This window comes from Arachis hypogaea, chromosome 18, assembly GCF_003086295.3.
Source record: "Arachis hypogaea cultivar Tifrunner chromosome 18, arahy.Tifrunner.gnm2.J5K5, whole genome shotgun sequence".
Lineage (NCBI taxonomy): Eukaryota > Viridiplantae > Streptophyta > Magnoliopsida > Fabales > Fabaceae > Arachis > Arachis hypogaea.
In genome coordinates this window covers 32,180,917-32,196,528 of record NC_092053.1, presented here as the reverse complement: position 1 = coordinate 32,196,528, position 15,612 = coordinate 32,180,917, and the positions used below count along the sequence as shown (strand labels likewise).

General features: G+C 33.5%; 2 protein-coding genes across 4 annotated transcripts; one reads left to right on the top strand and one right to left on the bottom strand.

The window, feature by feature from the left end:
* The first annotated feature begins 975 nt into the window (after positions 1-975).
* On the top strand, positions 976-3,912 carry LOC112772387 (equilibrative nucleotide transporter 8). Of its 3 annotated transcripts, XM_072225473.1 has the most exons (4): positions 976-1,112; positions 1,396-1,492; positions 1,789-2,332; positions 2,832-3,912. In XM_072225473.1, the coding sequence occupies exons 3-4, from the start codon at positions 1,837-1,839 to the stop codon at positions 3,527-3,529; spliced, it is 1,194 nt and encodes a 397-aa protein (XP_072081574.1). In that variant the 5' UTR covers positions 976-1,112; positions 1,396-1,492; positions 1,789-1,836; the 3' UTR covers positions 3,530-3,912. The 3 variants fall into 3 exon arrangements, with proteins under 3 accessions (XP_072081574.1, XP_025673106.1, XP_072081575.1); XM_025817321.3 differs by lacking the exon at positions 976-1,112 and having other exon boundaries at positions 1,267-1,492; XM_072225474.1 differs by lacking the exons at positions 976-1,112; positions 1,396-1,492 and adding an exon at positions 1,533-1,650.
* A 227-nt stretch (positions 3,913-4,139) lies between these two features.
* Positions 4,140-5,812, bottom strand: LOC112772388 (uncharacterized). The gene is made up of 3 exons (XM_025817323.3): positions 5,171-5,812; positions 4,868-5,040; positions 4,140-4,581 (listed from the first exon to the last, which is right to left on the bottom strand). Exons 1-3 carry the CDS (start codon positions 5,648-5,650, stop codon positions 4,434-4,436), a joined length of 801 nt encoding a protein of 266 aa, XP_025673108.1. The 5' UTR covers positions 5,651-5,812; the 3' UTR covers positions 4,140-4,433.
* Positions 5,813-15,612: the final 9,800 nt, after the last annotated feature.

The following is a 15,612-nucleotide window of genomic DNA, read 5'->3' as shown; positions in this document are numbered from 1 at the left end:
GCCTCCATTTTAAGGACTTGTGTATGCTTCATAATTATATCTTTCTATCTTACCATTAAGCAAAATACAAATAATTAACTTCATTCCCGAATGATAATTGTTTTTTACTTTTTCTTTATACATCTATAAAGAAAAAAAAGTATTTACATGCATTAATTTATAAATAGACCCAAAAAAAAAAAATCAAAACGACCATCACTAGGAAATTGAGATTGTAATTATTAGAATTTGATATTGATACCAATAAGTGTGGTAGACCCTAGATAATGGCTGTAAACATGGTGGGGAGGCATTCTATTGTAGATAATGTAAATCTTTTACGCCAAAACTCTGTCCCTTTTCTTGTTTCCTCATTCAAGATTTACCAATTATGTCTATTGTTGTGTATTATGTTCTAAGTGACAAAACATGACTGATGAGACTGAGAAGGAAACGCAAGATTTCCATGCTGCTATATCTTATTTTCACTTCATTCTGCAGCTACTATAAATAGCCTATCTGATTTTAATTTTAGAGGAGGGGGCGGGGCAAAGAAAAACAAAATGAATTTAAAATCTTAACTCATGTCAGATAACTGCAACATGTTACTGCTTTTTAAAACCATGATTTCTGTCCATCCACTATGTATTACTTTGGCAGGTTTGAGCCTCATGGCAATCACTGTCACTGGGGGAACTTGTGTGTGTCTCCTCAACTTGACAAGCTGACATACAGAGAAGCTCCATAAAAATGTTATGCCTGCTAGTTTTTAGTGATTTCAGCTTTGCCACTTCATCCCATAAACCTTCTAGTGCTTTAAAGACTTTATGCTTCTAGTGCTTATTGGTGAATATGGACCTTAAAAACCTACCATTATGTGAAGGAAAAAAAAGCCTAGAATAACGGCAACTGATAATCAACATGACATATGTCAAGCCGAGGTACATGATAACCACTACTGTATAAATTCTCTGAAAACAGTATCAAATTCTATCGAGGTACAATGTGAAATTAGTCCAGGTGATACGTTCTTTAGTCTTTTAACCGAAAGTTTCGACTTCTAGTCATAGGAATTGAAAGAAATTCCTCATATGGAGACCACTTAACCATTTATGTGACCACGTTTAAGTCAGGTAAGGTTAACTGGATGTAAATATATATAACAAGAACCTTGATGTCAGTAGTTCAATCGAAAAAAGGTTGGTTTTTCCCAAGGTAAACCGGTAAATGACCAAGGGGGCCTCTTTTCTTGTTTGAAAGGTCATGTTGACAAGCCCATTTGTGTCTGTGCTTCTCTCCATGACTCCATTCACTAGTCTCACTAACACAGCCACTGATTGGTGGCTTGATATTATTATGGATTTACTCTACCTTTTAATTGGTTTTTAAAGACCCTTTTTTGTGACTTGTATACAGATAAACTAATAGGGTTCAAGACAAGACTTATTTATACAGAAAGGATCATTATCATGGATATCTATCTTCCAATTTTGTGTTAATCAATCAAGTACTGGTGAGTGATTGTAAGACAGCATTCGCATGTGTGAACTGTTACTGTATATGACCAAATGGTATATCTAATATCACCCATCCATTGCTGTCCCCACACAGCACAATTTTTCTTCTTCGTACATTAAGCAAATCGATTCCAAGCCCATCAATCACTTATGTGTAAGACTGTGTGTGTGTCTATATATATATTTGAATATGCAAGGTGTCAACTAGTCCCAAAGACCCAAACTAGCACTAGCATATAAGTAAAGCTACTTGTATCAGTCACTTGTTTGACAATGTTAACAACTTCTGCAGGGAACTTTTAAGCTAGAGTTTTTAGCAAAGCGCAAAACATAAAATAAAATGGAAGCAGTCAAGGTCTCAATTGATCAAGATGAGAGAAGAGACACATGCAGAGTTGCTTACATAATCCATTTCTTGCTTGGTGCTGGCAACTTGCTTCCTTGGAATGCTTTAATCACTGCAGTGGATTATTTTGCGTACCTCTATCCAACCAAACACATAGAGAAGGTTTTCTCAGTGGCTTACATGATTTCATCAGTTCTAGTACTTCTCATGATGATGAGCTGGGGAGGTTGGAGCAGAACAACGTTGAGGTTGCGAATGAACGTCGGGTATTCAATGTTTGTTATGTCTCTCATGATACCTCCTGTCATTGACTGGGCCTCCAGCAGCACCAAGTTAGAAGACAGACCAAGCGGCGCCTATGGTTTGACCGTTGCAGCAGTGGTGATTTGTGGTTTAGCAGATGGCTTGGTGGGTGGAAGCTTGATAGGATCGGCCGGCAAGCTCCCAAAACAGTATATGCAAGCTGTTTTCGCCGGAACTGCATCATCAGGTGTTTTTCTATATCTGAATGTTAAGTGATCTAATGAGATTAACAGATCCTCTTGTCTATAAAAATTCTACATAATATGAAGCATAAATGAAGTAAAGCAACTCTGAATAAAACCATAGTGCGTACTTTATTCTTTTAGGGATATACAAGCTTTTGAATTTAAAGGTATTAAAAACTAGTAGATTCCAGAGTCTAGTTTTCTTGGTTTTTAATTGTGCAGTGTGTGTATCCTAGTTATGCGACAACATATTGTTTGTGTGTGTGCATGCATAACACTGCCTAGCATATTCCTTCATATCTAGGTAACCATTTCCTTCTACAAAAAACCATGCTACAACTAAGGACACTCAACCATTTTTCTTATATATATATAGATAGAGCAACAACTAAAGCTGTAGCTAAGGTACAAATGAATCTCAAATATGATATCTATATAGGGAAAATCCAGTTACATAGTTGACGCTTAAACAACTAATCAGAGTCTTTTCTTGGGGGACAGGTATTATAATTTCAGTGTTGAGGATAATAACAAAAGCATCACTTCCACAAACACCAAAGGGACTACAAATAAGTGCTCACTTGTACTTTATGGTTGCTACTGTTTTCCTACTATGCTGCATAATCTTCAGCAATTTGCAGTACAAGTTACCAGTCATGCAGGAGTATTATCAGAGCCTTCAACACGACAACACCTTATGCTCTGGGACAAGATTTTGGGCAGTTGCGGGGAAAATCAAGGGGCCAGCTTTTGCAATTCTCATAATCTACGTAGTGACTCTGTCTATCTTCCCAGGATTCATTGCAGAGGATCTGGAATCCAAGCTTCTAATGGATTGGTATCCTATTTTACTGATAACAGTTTATAATCTTGCTGATCTTATTGGGAAGTCATTAACTGCCTTCTATGTCATACAATCTATCACAAGGGCAATATGGACCTCCATAATAAGGCTACTATTCTATCCACTCTTTATCCTTTGTCTTCATGGACCAAAGTGGCTCAAATCAGAAGTGCCAATGATAGCTCTTACCTTTCTGCTTGGTGTTACTAATGGTTACCTCACCAGTGTCCTTATGATTCAAACACCCAAGTCAGTGCCCTTCTCAGAATCAGAGTTATCTGCTATTGTGATGATAGTGTTCCTTGGATTTGGTTTGGTTGGTGGTTCAGTCCTAGGGTGGTTCTGGATCTTATAAAGGTCTTTGTTCCATTGTGTAATAAAATGATCCTAAAGGTGTGTTTGTGAGTTGTGTCTTGGAAGGAAAGGGAGGGAATGGAGCTCTATGAGTAAATGGACTCTACTTTTCTCATCAAGCCGTTCACATTCCTCCCTTCTATTCCAATATCTCAACTTGCAAATACACCTTAGGGCAATGCACACTGGGCAATAAAGGAATAGCTCTGCAGCATCAAGCATCAAACTTCACCATTCCAGAATATGAGAAACCGTAGAGACCATTAGTAGATATCTAGGCAAGTAATATGTAATATATGGTATCCAGTATCCACAGCCAGTAAATGACATTAAAAATCTGTGTTCGGCTATTTACTAGAGCAAAATGCATCTTAGTCTCTGAAATTATTGGTCGTTAAAAGATTAATCTCTCAGGAAAATCTCATAAGCATTAGTCCCTAAAGTAGCTTTAGATTTTAAAAACCTACTCCGTACTCAAAAGTTTTTTGAATTATTAAGATGTGAACCATTCAGTTATTAAAAGGTCGTTTCACTTCGTATTTGGCTAGTTGCAAACATATCTTTATATACCTACGGATTTTGATTTCTGTTTACAAATAAATGACCGCCAATAGGTGCACGTGTGAATGATATAACTCCAAAAATGTTTTGCTACCATTATTACAATATTTCCACCATACAAGGTTGCTAGAAGAGAGATCTGAAATGCACATGAATCAAATGGGAAAAAGAGATATCCCTCTCTTCTAACTTTCTCTCTCTTGTCTCTCATCTTTCATTCTCCTATACATGAATGTACATTTGAATAATGGCAACTATTTTCATGGACCAAAATTTTACAAGGTAAAAGGTAACATAAGCAAATGTTAGAAACTTGTATGAAAGCCAGCACCAGAACATGAAGCTTAAGCAGCTGTGGCTAGAGGAGAAGGAGGAGCTGGTGGAATACCTCCATGGAAGAAACTAGGAGAATTTTGAGAGGAATCTTCTTCCCCTAGCTCACCCGCTTCCGTGGCATCCCAAAGAAAATGAGCATAGGATGCTAGAACATAACTACAATAACAAGTTAAACAATAATTAGTTTATTATAGTTTCTACAATTACATTTTACAGCAAACAGAATTTCTGATCTAGACCTACCCCATCCCAACTAAAATCTTCTATCTGGCTAAAGCATACCAGCGTGTTCTCGAAATTAAGTTAATTGCAATTTGCACCCTTGAACTTTACAATCAAATGATGTAAGGTTTGATTATTTGAAGAAAGTAAATCAAGATACATACCAGAAGAATCTCAAACAAAATTATAATCCAAGAATAAAATTGTGAATGGTTCTTACCAATCATCTGGAGCAGCTTTAACGGCTTGATCATAGTAACACTCAGCACGAGGAGCATCCTTGTGGCTCTCCCATATCAAATCTGCATACAAGGATAACACCTTCCCATCATTCTGGTCAGCCAAAATTGCTCTTGCACAATACTCTTCTGCTCTAACATAATCTCCACAAACCTGCCATCACCACAAAGTAGATCAATGCACAATCGTAACTGAACATGTTTCAATCTTTTGAGCATAGACTTAAAAGAAAAAAAAAACAAAAAAACAAAATAACATCAATGGAAGAACTTCATTGACGTACCTCTTTCAAGTACCTTGCGTAGTTGCTAAGAAAAAGTGGATTCCCGGGATTAGCTGCGATCATGGCTCGGTAATATTCGTCAGTTGGATCATTGTCGTAATTGGAATCCCAGGATCCCCAACCACCGCGACCGCCACCAATGCCAATACCACCTCCTCCAACACCACCACCACAACCTGCACCGTCGCCTTCTGTCAACTCGGAGAACGAAAACAATGCGGGGCCCAACGACGTCGTTCTGGAAGGAGGACGAACCCACGGCATGTGTACGGAGGAGGAGAGATCAGAATCAGAGAGAACACGCGGCAATGCGACTCCTTTGGGCGAGGACGATGCGGACAATGTGATGGATCGAGTTATTCGTGGAATCTGGTGAATGATTTCGGGTTCGGCAGAAGAGTGATTGGAATGGGGAAGCCATGAATTGAGCGTGGACGAAGATGATGAGCTTCGAAGAAGCATAGTTGTTGTGCTTGTCATGAAAGAAGAACAAGAAAGAACGAAGGGAAGGAAGGAAGAAACGAAGAAAGAAAGAAAGAAAAGTTGGTTGTCTTTTTCTCTCTCTGGAGCCCTAAAAATCGCGGCTTTGTTCGGAGCAGAATGAAAAAAGGCGCGAGTTTGAACCACACTCTTCGGTTCACCTGACTCGGTCACCTTCGCATTTGGTACACCCGTTAATTTGGTTTTTTTGAGTTTTCTTTATTTTTTATTTTTACTTTTAAGAGTTAAATTTTAAATGGTCTCTTAGATTCAAAAATTACACCGATTTGATTCCTAATTTATCAATTATACTGTTTATGTCCAAAGTTTATAAAAACTGCACTAAATTAGTCCCTCACAGTCAATTTATCTGCTCTAATAGTAACATGGTACTGAGATGACAAATTTTGTCCAAAAGTTTTTTAGTTTCTTCCATATCCGCTACTAACGAGAAAATTGCTGAGCTCTCGAGGTTTGACAAGTCCATCTTCGCAGCCTTACCTGCTTGAATTTGGAGAGATGCTGGTTCTTTTAGCTTGCCATTCTCTTTCTCAAGGAGGAGAATCTTAGTGACGGGGTTGCAGAACAAGTAGACAAACTGAATAGAAGGATCGGCGGGATCAGGATAAAATGAATGGAGGGGCATGGAAGAGCCGACAATGGCGACGGAGATGTGAAGATTGTGAGCCTCGTTGATGACGGAGGATTTAGAATCGGTGTCGATGATGAAAATGCCGTCGGGGGCTGAGTGGGGCTGAAGAGCTTCTTGTTGCGAGAGCGGAACTTCTTGGGGCTGTAGTGGTTGGTGAGGAAGCCGCCGGTGTGCCAGAGGGAGTTGGTGGAGGGGGAGTAGGAGCCGACGCGGGTGGTCATAAGGTGGAAGATATCGTCCAAGAGAGGGTTGGTGAAATGCCATTGTTTTAGGGAGGTTTCATTTTAGTGCCAAAAGTGAAACGACAGCGTGGGACTGTCGGCGGTAAATAAATTGGCCAGAGATGTAGTGAGGTACTAATTTGGTGTATTCTTTACAAATTTAAAGACATAAAACAGTGCAATTGATAAGTCAAAAATTAGATAGGTGCAATTCATGAATTTCAAATACTACTTTAAAATTTAACTCTTACTTTTATATCATATCAAATTACCACATTATCCTTTATATTTAATACCACGTTACCTATTATTCGACAATATTTTTTTTAGCAACATTAGGTTAATATTTCTTTAACCATATATATTATATCAAACAAACTAATTCAAATTTTGGGATAGAAAATACAATAATTATACTCAAAATGAATTGTACATAGCATTTCACTATATTAGAGTAATAAAATTGTAATAGACACAGTAATTAAAATGAAAACAACATGTATATTAATTAATTGTTGATCAAATATTGCCAATAAAACATTTTGAAGGTGACTAAATTACTGTGTTTTTTAAAATAGATTTGACCTTTCAGGTTAATGGTGGCGAAGATGAGTTAGATCGAAGTAGTATAGATGAATACTGTGACACATCTTTAAGTGGGGATGATGACCAAAATGTCGTTGGAAATGGTTCCGAGACAGGTGAATTAGGTGACGAAGTCTGCAGAAATAATGTCGGTGGAGATTTTGTTGCGAGTATAGAAAAGTTTGGCAACTGAAATTGATCAACTGATTTTTAATGGTATTCTTATAAGTAGTGAAAAATTTTATAATGGTGGTGTCGGAAGATTCAGCAGTGATATGGGTGTTTTATTTGGGGCATGGTGTTTGAGACCAGAAGACCTTTTTTCCAAAATCAAATGTCTTGCCAGAAAAAAGAGATAATTAAAAAAAATGAGATCAGGCATTTGATTGTAACCAAAGCAGAAAAAGTTGTAAAGAATAGAATGTTCTCAAATTGAAACTTTTTTGCTTTGCTTTATGATGATTTTAAAATTTTTGAAAAACAATTCTCATACTTTTTATATGTTAAGATAATATTTTTTCTATTGATTATTTGAATCACTATTTCATATAAATTATGTGTCTTGTCAATTATATTTTATTTAAAATAATCAATTTATATAAATTATAACACTTTTAAATAAAAATATAAAAAAATTATATCATATATTGATATGTGTATAACTAAATTCTTTAAACAATATAAAAAAATAAAACAAAAAATAGTTTTATATTTCTCACTCAATTAAAAAGTTTATTTTTGTCATAATATTTATGACATAAAAAATAAGTTATTTTTTTGTCTTTCTTATTCTAGAAAATTAACTTTTATTTTTGTTATAATATTGATCTCCTTCTTTTTCTAGTTAAATGCTCACATATATATATATATATATATATATATATATATATATATATTATACCACATAACTATTAATTGAGAAACAAGATTCTTATCAAAATTCAAAACTTTTAAAAAAATTAATCGAGATAATTCAATTCAATTTAAATGATAACTATTTCAATCATTTTAATATATTATTGATATGTTCAAAATTAATTATATATTAAAATTAATTTATACATATAAATAGTTCAAATGAGTAATAGCTCAAATGGCATAGTCTCCCTATACTCAATTAAGAGGTTGCGGGTTCGAATCTCATATCTTTGGTTAAAAAAAAATAGTATCTAAAATATTTTTATATAAAAAAAATTAAATTTTATTAAATACTTTAATATTTTAAATTATTAATATGATTAATACCTTTAAATATTTAAAGGATCGATTCAAATTTCTATAATTAGTGAAAAAATCCTCAGTCTTGTTTTTTTCTTAGATGTTTCCAAGTCGAATTTTAAATAGATAATGCAAGACTAAGTTGAATTAGGGTGGTTCAATTTATAATGTAGACTCATCTTAGTAAATCAAATTGAGGTAATTCAATTTATTATTATAAATCGAATTGGATTGTTTCGATTTTAATTTCTATGACCAAAATCTTAGATTTTCAAAAACGAAATAATATTTCTTCTACACTACTAAATTAAATTGACTTAATTCGTTTTACATAAATTCAAACTTTTGAGCATAAATAGAATTTGTATGATTCAATTTATGTATATATGTGTAAATTGAGCTTAGCTTATTCAATTTATAAAAAATCAAATAGGGCATTCGTGTAATCAAACTCCAATAAAAAATATGTGTAATTTTATTTGAATTCCAATCATTTGTTAAGAACTAAGATAAATTACCTTTTATATTTCATATGCACGTAACTTTTTTTTAAAACACGTTATCTTTATGATGGATTTAGAATTTTGCTTCAAAGTTATTAAAAAACTCTTAATAAAATTAAAATAAACTTCATAACAAAAAAAAAAATCTTAAAAAAGATACAATACTAAATATATTATTTTATCTTTATCAAGTATCAATGTCTCATTTTATTTCATTATAAAATTAATATCTTAAAAGTTATTAAATTAAAAGACTCATCTCCCGCAACGAAAAGTATATAATTCTATTCTAACTTAATTCAAAAACTAAATTATCCATATTTTTTTTCTTGAAGTATATATAAATTCAATTGTATTACACATATAATAAAATAAAAAAAAATCATATATAAGAGTATATTTAACATTTTTTTTATAAAAAAAATAGATTTTAAAAAATATTTTTGTCCGATACTTGTGTAACTGAAAAAAAGATTAAAAAAACCCATAAAATGAAAATATAACTGAAAAAAAGATTAAAAAAACCCATAAAATGAAAATAAAAAATTACCTTTCTCCAATTTTAACTTAAAATTATAATTCACTTCAATATATTCTAAAAGAGTAAAAATGACGAAATTAACCTAAATATGCTTTTACTACTACAAACCTCTTTTTGTCATTTTTTTGGTGAAAATTCTTCATCTTTAAGATTTTATTTCTCCACCTAGTTCTATTAACAAAGAATTCCTTCATTGCAAGCTCGCATACATAAATACTAAAAAAAAGTCAAATCTCCTAATCTAGTTCGAACCAGTTCCACTTCCTTTAAAAGGAATACATCACTGACATTGCAAAAAGAGAAACCCAACCCAATAGTATTAAGGGACCTATCCGCGTTGACAACAACACAAAAAGAGAAGCCCAACCCAATAGCTTTAAGGGACCTATGCACATGTACCGCGTTGACAACAACACGGCTCAGCTACAAATAAAAGATGATGGCAGCTCAGCTCAAATGGTAAATTATGTGTCTCTTAATACGCTGCATTCGGGGCACGTGTCATCCTCAAAATTATCTCTGTACATTTATACAATGTTGCATCTTTAAAGTAGAATTCACCATATTAATATGACTCAAATCAAATTTTTAAACTAAATTTTTCAAACAAGAATCATTCTAACTTTATGTGAAACTTCAAAATGTTTCTTTTGACATAATATGTGCGGGCTATCAGTTGAATTAATTATTTAAAATGCATCATGTATTTTGAAATAGAAAGCAGTGAGTTGATCATTTAATATGACCAGCAGCAATAATGCAAATATCTCAAAATGCGCAGATAATTTTGTACGAGTTGAAGAGAATATAGACACAACTCAAAGTAAGATCATATTCCTGAAAGACATCAATATTCAATTCATTGTTCATTCATAATCCTATTGAAAATGACCCACAAGAAATGTTACTAAATTAGAGTTGTCCTGTGCTGAAATCTTCCTCCCTTATTAGGTGGCCAAACAAACGCATGGCACATACAATTAGTAATCCCACGGTTCTCCATGGTGAAGACACTCTTCTTATGGACAGTAACTTGTAAGAAATCTCGCTCCATGGGAGGAGCCCCACTGTCAAGTTGCAATACTGCAAAGTCCTTCAATATGGACAGTGTGAAAATGGAAAAGCAGTGCGCGGATGAATCGGGATCGGAACCCAATAACTGCCTAGAGCATATTGCACACAGCTTCCCGTTGCCAAGGTCAACAAAATTGAATCTGCCGGGTCCTTCCATCGGTGGTAGAAGACCCTCAAAACCCACATCAAGGTATTGATATAATGCGACTAGGCCATTCTGGGGGTTAACGAGAATGGCAAGGACCTTGTTCAAAGGTGTATGAGGAGGTTCCTCCACATACTCATGTGTAAGGCAAACGGTGTAGTTGCTGCTTCCAAGACCGGGAAGGGACACATAAATGTGTGGGAAATAAGTAATACGACATTGGTCACTGCCGCTAATGAGTCTACCCGTTCTGAAGTTCGAAAGATTGTTATCAGCGGCAGACATATCCATCCAAGTCTCTTTTATGGGGTCGAAGTGGGCCAAATAGGAGTCTCTCTCCGACTCCCTGGACGATGAAAAAAAGAGGTTGTTGTCGAGGACGAACATGGTATTCTCGACATGTGGCTCGCTAATGATGGCGGGCCCCAGGAGCCATCAAGGGTTTCCAAACTCTAGAACCAGAACAAAGAACGTAAAATCTAGATTCATCTTTGACCCGTCGCCTCACATTTATATAGAAGTAAACATCGCCTGAGCCTGGCGTGTTTGCGATGTATGATTTGTGGAAAGGAAAGGGTGCACCATCCAGCGTTGAGGCAATTCTGCGCTCCTCAAATTTGATTTCGTAGATTGGCCAGGCGACCAGATTCCCCATGGAAACGGATTTGGCTCTGCCAATTTCACGCGGCAGGCTCAACTTGCAGGACGGCGCCATATAGATCTTGGAGTCGAACTCGAAGGGACACATATCATGACCTGGAAGATCCAAAAACATCTCGAACGGTGGTGGAGGTAAACAAGTCCAATCTTTGACATCAACTTCTTCCTTTAAATTGGTCAGTTTGATCACGATCAACTTTCCATACGTCATAAGGCAAAGGCACGCTTCCTTCGCCATTTCAAGTTTTCAACCTGCTCAGTTTTTCGTCTTTTTGACTCAGCAGCATCCAATTCCGCCATCACTCTCTCTGATCGAACGAGATCGGTGGTGCTGCGGCAGCAAAAAGCTAGGATTAGGGTAAAGCACTAGAAAGTTAAGAGTAGGGTGCATGCGGATCGGATCGAATATGATATCGGCCATAATTTAACCTTTTCCTTTTAATTATATTTTTGTGTAAAAAAATTAATAAAAATATTTCTTTCACACTTTTAAATTTATTTATTCCTAAAATATAATTAATCAATTTTTTTTAAATAATAAAAATAAAATAATACAATATATGAATAATAATTACTAACTAAAACATACAAACAAGTAAATATAATACCAAACTATATATATATATATATATATATATATATATTTATTTATTTATTTATTTTTTAATTATTATTGTGTGGATGTGCAGATTCGCGGATGTAGAACAGATATTCGTGATCCAATCCGTAAAGGGTGTCTATCCGATCAAATCAATCTATGGATCGAATCAGATCCGCAATTTTCGAATCGAATGTGAATATTCAAACCCGACTCAATGTCGCTACTTGTGGGATCGTACCAGTATACTTCCCTATATGACTGGTATCCCAAACCCTTGAACAACGTAACAAAGTCCCCAAAGTTCACAAAGTCCAGGTCCATCTCAGGGAACCTCTCTTCCTTCCCATTTTCATAAACCAGGGCTCCATCAATCCCTCTGACAAACTTCCCTCCATGGTGAAAAACCGGCACCACAAAAACGTCAACCATCTGAAATTAACCAATGATCAACAACGTCTCAGTCAATAAACAGTTACCAAAATTTTGAACGAAACCCGTTTGTCCGAACAAGTTCCCCCCTACTGATCATACACACAACGTTTTCAAAAGAAATAAACCACTACATTATACCCCTGTTTCCCACACTCTCAACATGCACACACACTGCATTCACCCTTTCTTCCCACACAATAACTAAAACTTAAACGAAAAGGATCACGATCTTACCTTCTAAGGAAGACAGCAAGTACGCCCTCAACGAAACCCTCTTTGTTGGCCTCCCACAGCAACTCCACGACGAACCGATGGCTCTTCCACGTAGTGCAATTTTTGGAGGGAGAAACAGGGGTGGGGAGAACTTTGATCGTTGCTCTTCTAGGGTTTTCAGTAATTCAGAGGAGAAAGCATGGGTGTTATGGGTATTGCATATGGGAATTAAACTGTGTTTGGAGGGGTGGGAGAGAAACGGCGTCGTTTAAGGGGGCTGGGGACTAATCTGTCTTATTTCCAGAAAGTCATGCCAACGTGTCCCCCCGTTACATCCACGTCAGAGTCACGGCAGCCAACTCAGCACTTTCCGACGGGGCTAACGGGCTGAGATAAATGGGGGGATAGATTTGTCCAAAATTTTGAAGGGTCAGGGACATCATTGTATTTTGCAATCATCAGGGACGAAAATGTCTTCTAAAAAAAGGTCAGGGACGGATTTGTCCTTTTCTCTTATATTTTTGTGTAAAAAATTTAATAAAAATATTTCTTTCACACTTTTAAATTTATTTATTCCTAAAATATTTTTAATCAAATTTTTTTAAATAATAAAAATAAAATAATACAATATATGAATAATAATTACTAACTAAAACATACAAACAAGTAAATATAATACCAAACATATATATATTTATTTATTTTTTAATTATTATTGTGTGGATGTGCGAATTCGCGGATGTAGAACAGATATCCGTGATCCAATCCGTAAAGGGTGTCTATCCGATCAGATCAATCTGCGGATCGAATCAGATCCGCAATTTTCGAATCGAATGTGAAATATTTATCACGGATCTACGGATACGATTCGATCTACGAATACCCCTAGTTAAAAGATGAAAGATGGGGTTGTTGACAAGCGACCAGGTTTGGAATATCAACTTATACTCTCTATATATATATTAGCTTAATTTTTATATTTTTATTTTTAGAATTATAAATTTAATAGAATAATTTAAAATTTTAAAATAAAAATATTTAAAAACATATAAAAATTTTAATATTTATTTAACTTTAGAACGTATAAAATTTATGAATTTAAATTAAATAATATATTAAAAAAATTATGTGTAACAAAATAAAAATAAATATTTATAAACATTAAATACAAATTAATTATTTATAAGCATTATTAAGTTTATTTATTTATTTTTAATAATATTTAATTTAAAACAAAACACAACAAAACACTCGTAATCTTCATGCATAATTTTAATAAATAAAAAATATTTTTTTTAATTTTATATTTAATTTCTTAAATTATCTTTAATTTTATTATTATTTTTAAAATTATTAATTTATATTGTCTTTTTTTACTTTTTCATTTTCTTCTTTCACTTTTTTTTTCATCTGATCATAATTAATTATTATCATTATAGCAACTTTTAATATTTTCTATCACTTTGATTTATGACCTTTCATTCGGTCAATTTTTATGAGTTATTGAAATTTTATTAAAAGAATTTTTTTTTGTGTATTTTGAGACTTTAAATTATTTATACATTTTAGTATGTTATTGAGCGATGTATTGTATGTAATTTTTACATCAATTTTCAATAGAATTAAATTATAAATCAAGTTATTTTGTGTGTATTTTTTAAGGTTCTAAAAATTGGTCTTGATTGACCGATTCAATTGGATCAATCGAAAACTTAAAATACTAAAATTATATGAACTTGAAAAATATTTTTGTACTAATATTTCTCTCCAATTATTCTCCAAAAGATATAACCGGAATTGCTGAAGTAAAAAATAATTTAAAATTCCAATTAATAAACAACAATACTACTATATGTCAAGATAACATTGTTCTTAATTTATTTATTTTTTCTTTTTGATTTACATTTACTTCATATGTTGGATTGATCTAAGTAAAAAATTTTAAGTGACATGGACATTGGACAAGTAACAATTGGTTTGCAGATCTTAAAATTTACCAAAAAGATTTATGTTAGGAAGCTCAACATTCACCTGACATACACTCACTCTGTGACGGTGAGTCTAATAGAATAATTCTTGTTACTTATATTCAAACACCTTCCAACATTTAACAAAAACAAACCGTAATATGTTTGTTCGTTTATTAGTATACAATCATGATTCTATATTTTCAAACATATATTTAAGCATAGTAATTATTAGTCTTTGTTTGCTATATTACTTGACCCAACTCATTTATTCAAGGGAGGTATAATTCCACTTCAATTTTATACAATAAATACGACCAAAAAAATAATTAAAAAATAACATACAATAGAGACATAATCTAAGAAAATACGCATTCTATAAACAATGACATCTCATCTCATGCTAGGTATCACGTGTATCTATCCAATTATGATTTGTGAAACTTACTTGCAAAATTTGATCATGATATAAGAAAAAATTATATTGCGGAAAAAATTAAGTTGAGAAACCATCCAAACTTAAAACACAAGATGAGATCAATCCACTACAACAGTAAAAAAAAATATCTATCACAACTCAATTTTTCTTTGCTCATATTGTATAATTTATTTTTTGTAACTGACTATCAAAAGAGCTGTTTGTAATATTTTAATGTTCATATCCAAATTAATGAACGTGAACATGTTATAAATGACTTCCAATATTGTGCTCTACACAACTTTCTGTAACATAAGAAATATAAAAGTATATATGTATTTGTATATAAAGTTATAAACAAAATCATACTACTTGGTATATTGGCACCCCTTCCCCCTGGGACACTTTTGGAGTAGATCTTATCACCTTAACACAAAATGAAGCCTACAAAATTTGAAGCATTGACAATGTAACCAAAATCAAGTGTATATGAGAATATTATTAACTCAATGGTTCAGTGTACATTATACAAAACTGACTATTAAAATCAACGGAAAATTACAAAAACTTAGATTTAACTACACAAAAACTCTAGTGAAAAATCAGAAACACAATTGCAAACCTTAACAAAATCATTACATACCGAAAATGAAGAACCTAACAGAAAACCGAAAACAATCTCTCTTCATGAAGACGGAATTCAATAAAGAATTAAAATTATTCAAAACTACT

Coding starts and splice junctions, on each gene's coding strand:
- LOC112772388 (XM_025817323.3), bottom strand. CDS start 5,650: ATGACAAGCACAACAACTATGCTTCTTCGAAGCTCATCATCTTCGTCC. Junction 5,041..5,170: donor ACGCAAGGTACTTGAAAGAG/GTACGTCAATGA, acceptor TGGTGATGGCAG/GTTTGTGGAGATTATGTTAG. Junction 4,582..4,867: donor AAAGCTGCTCCAGATGATTG/GTAAGAACCATT, acceptor TTGTTATTGTAG/TTATGTTCTAGCATCCTATG.
- LOC112772387 (XM_072225473.1), top strand. CDS start 1,837: ATGGAAGCAGTCAAGGTCTCAATTGATCAAGATGAGAGAAGAGACACA. Junction 2,333..2,831: donor CGCCGGAACTGCATCATCAG/GTGTTTTTCTAT, acceptor CTTGGGGGACAG/GTATTATAATTTCAGTGTTG.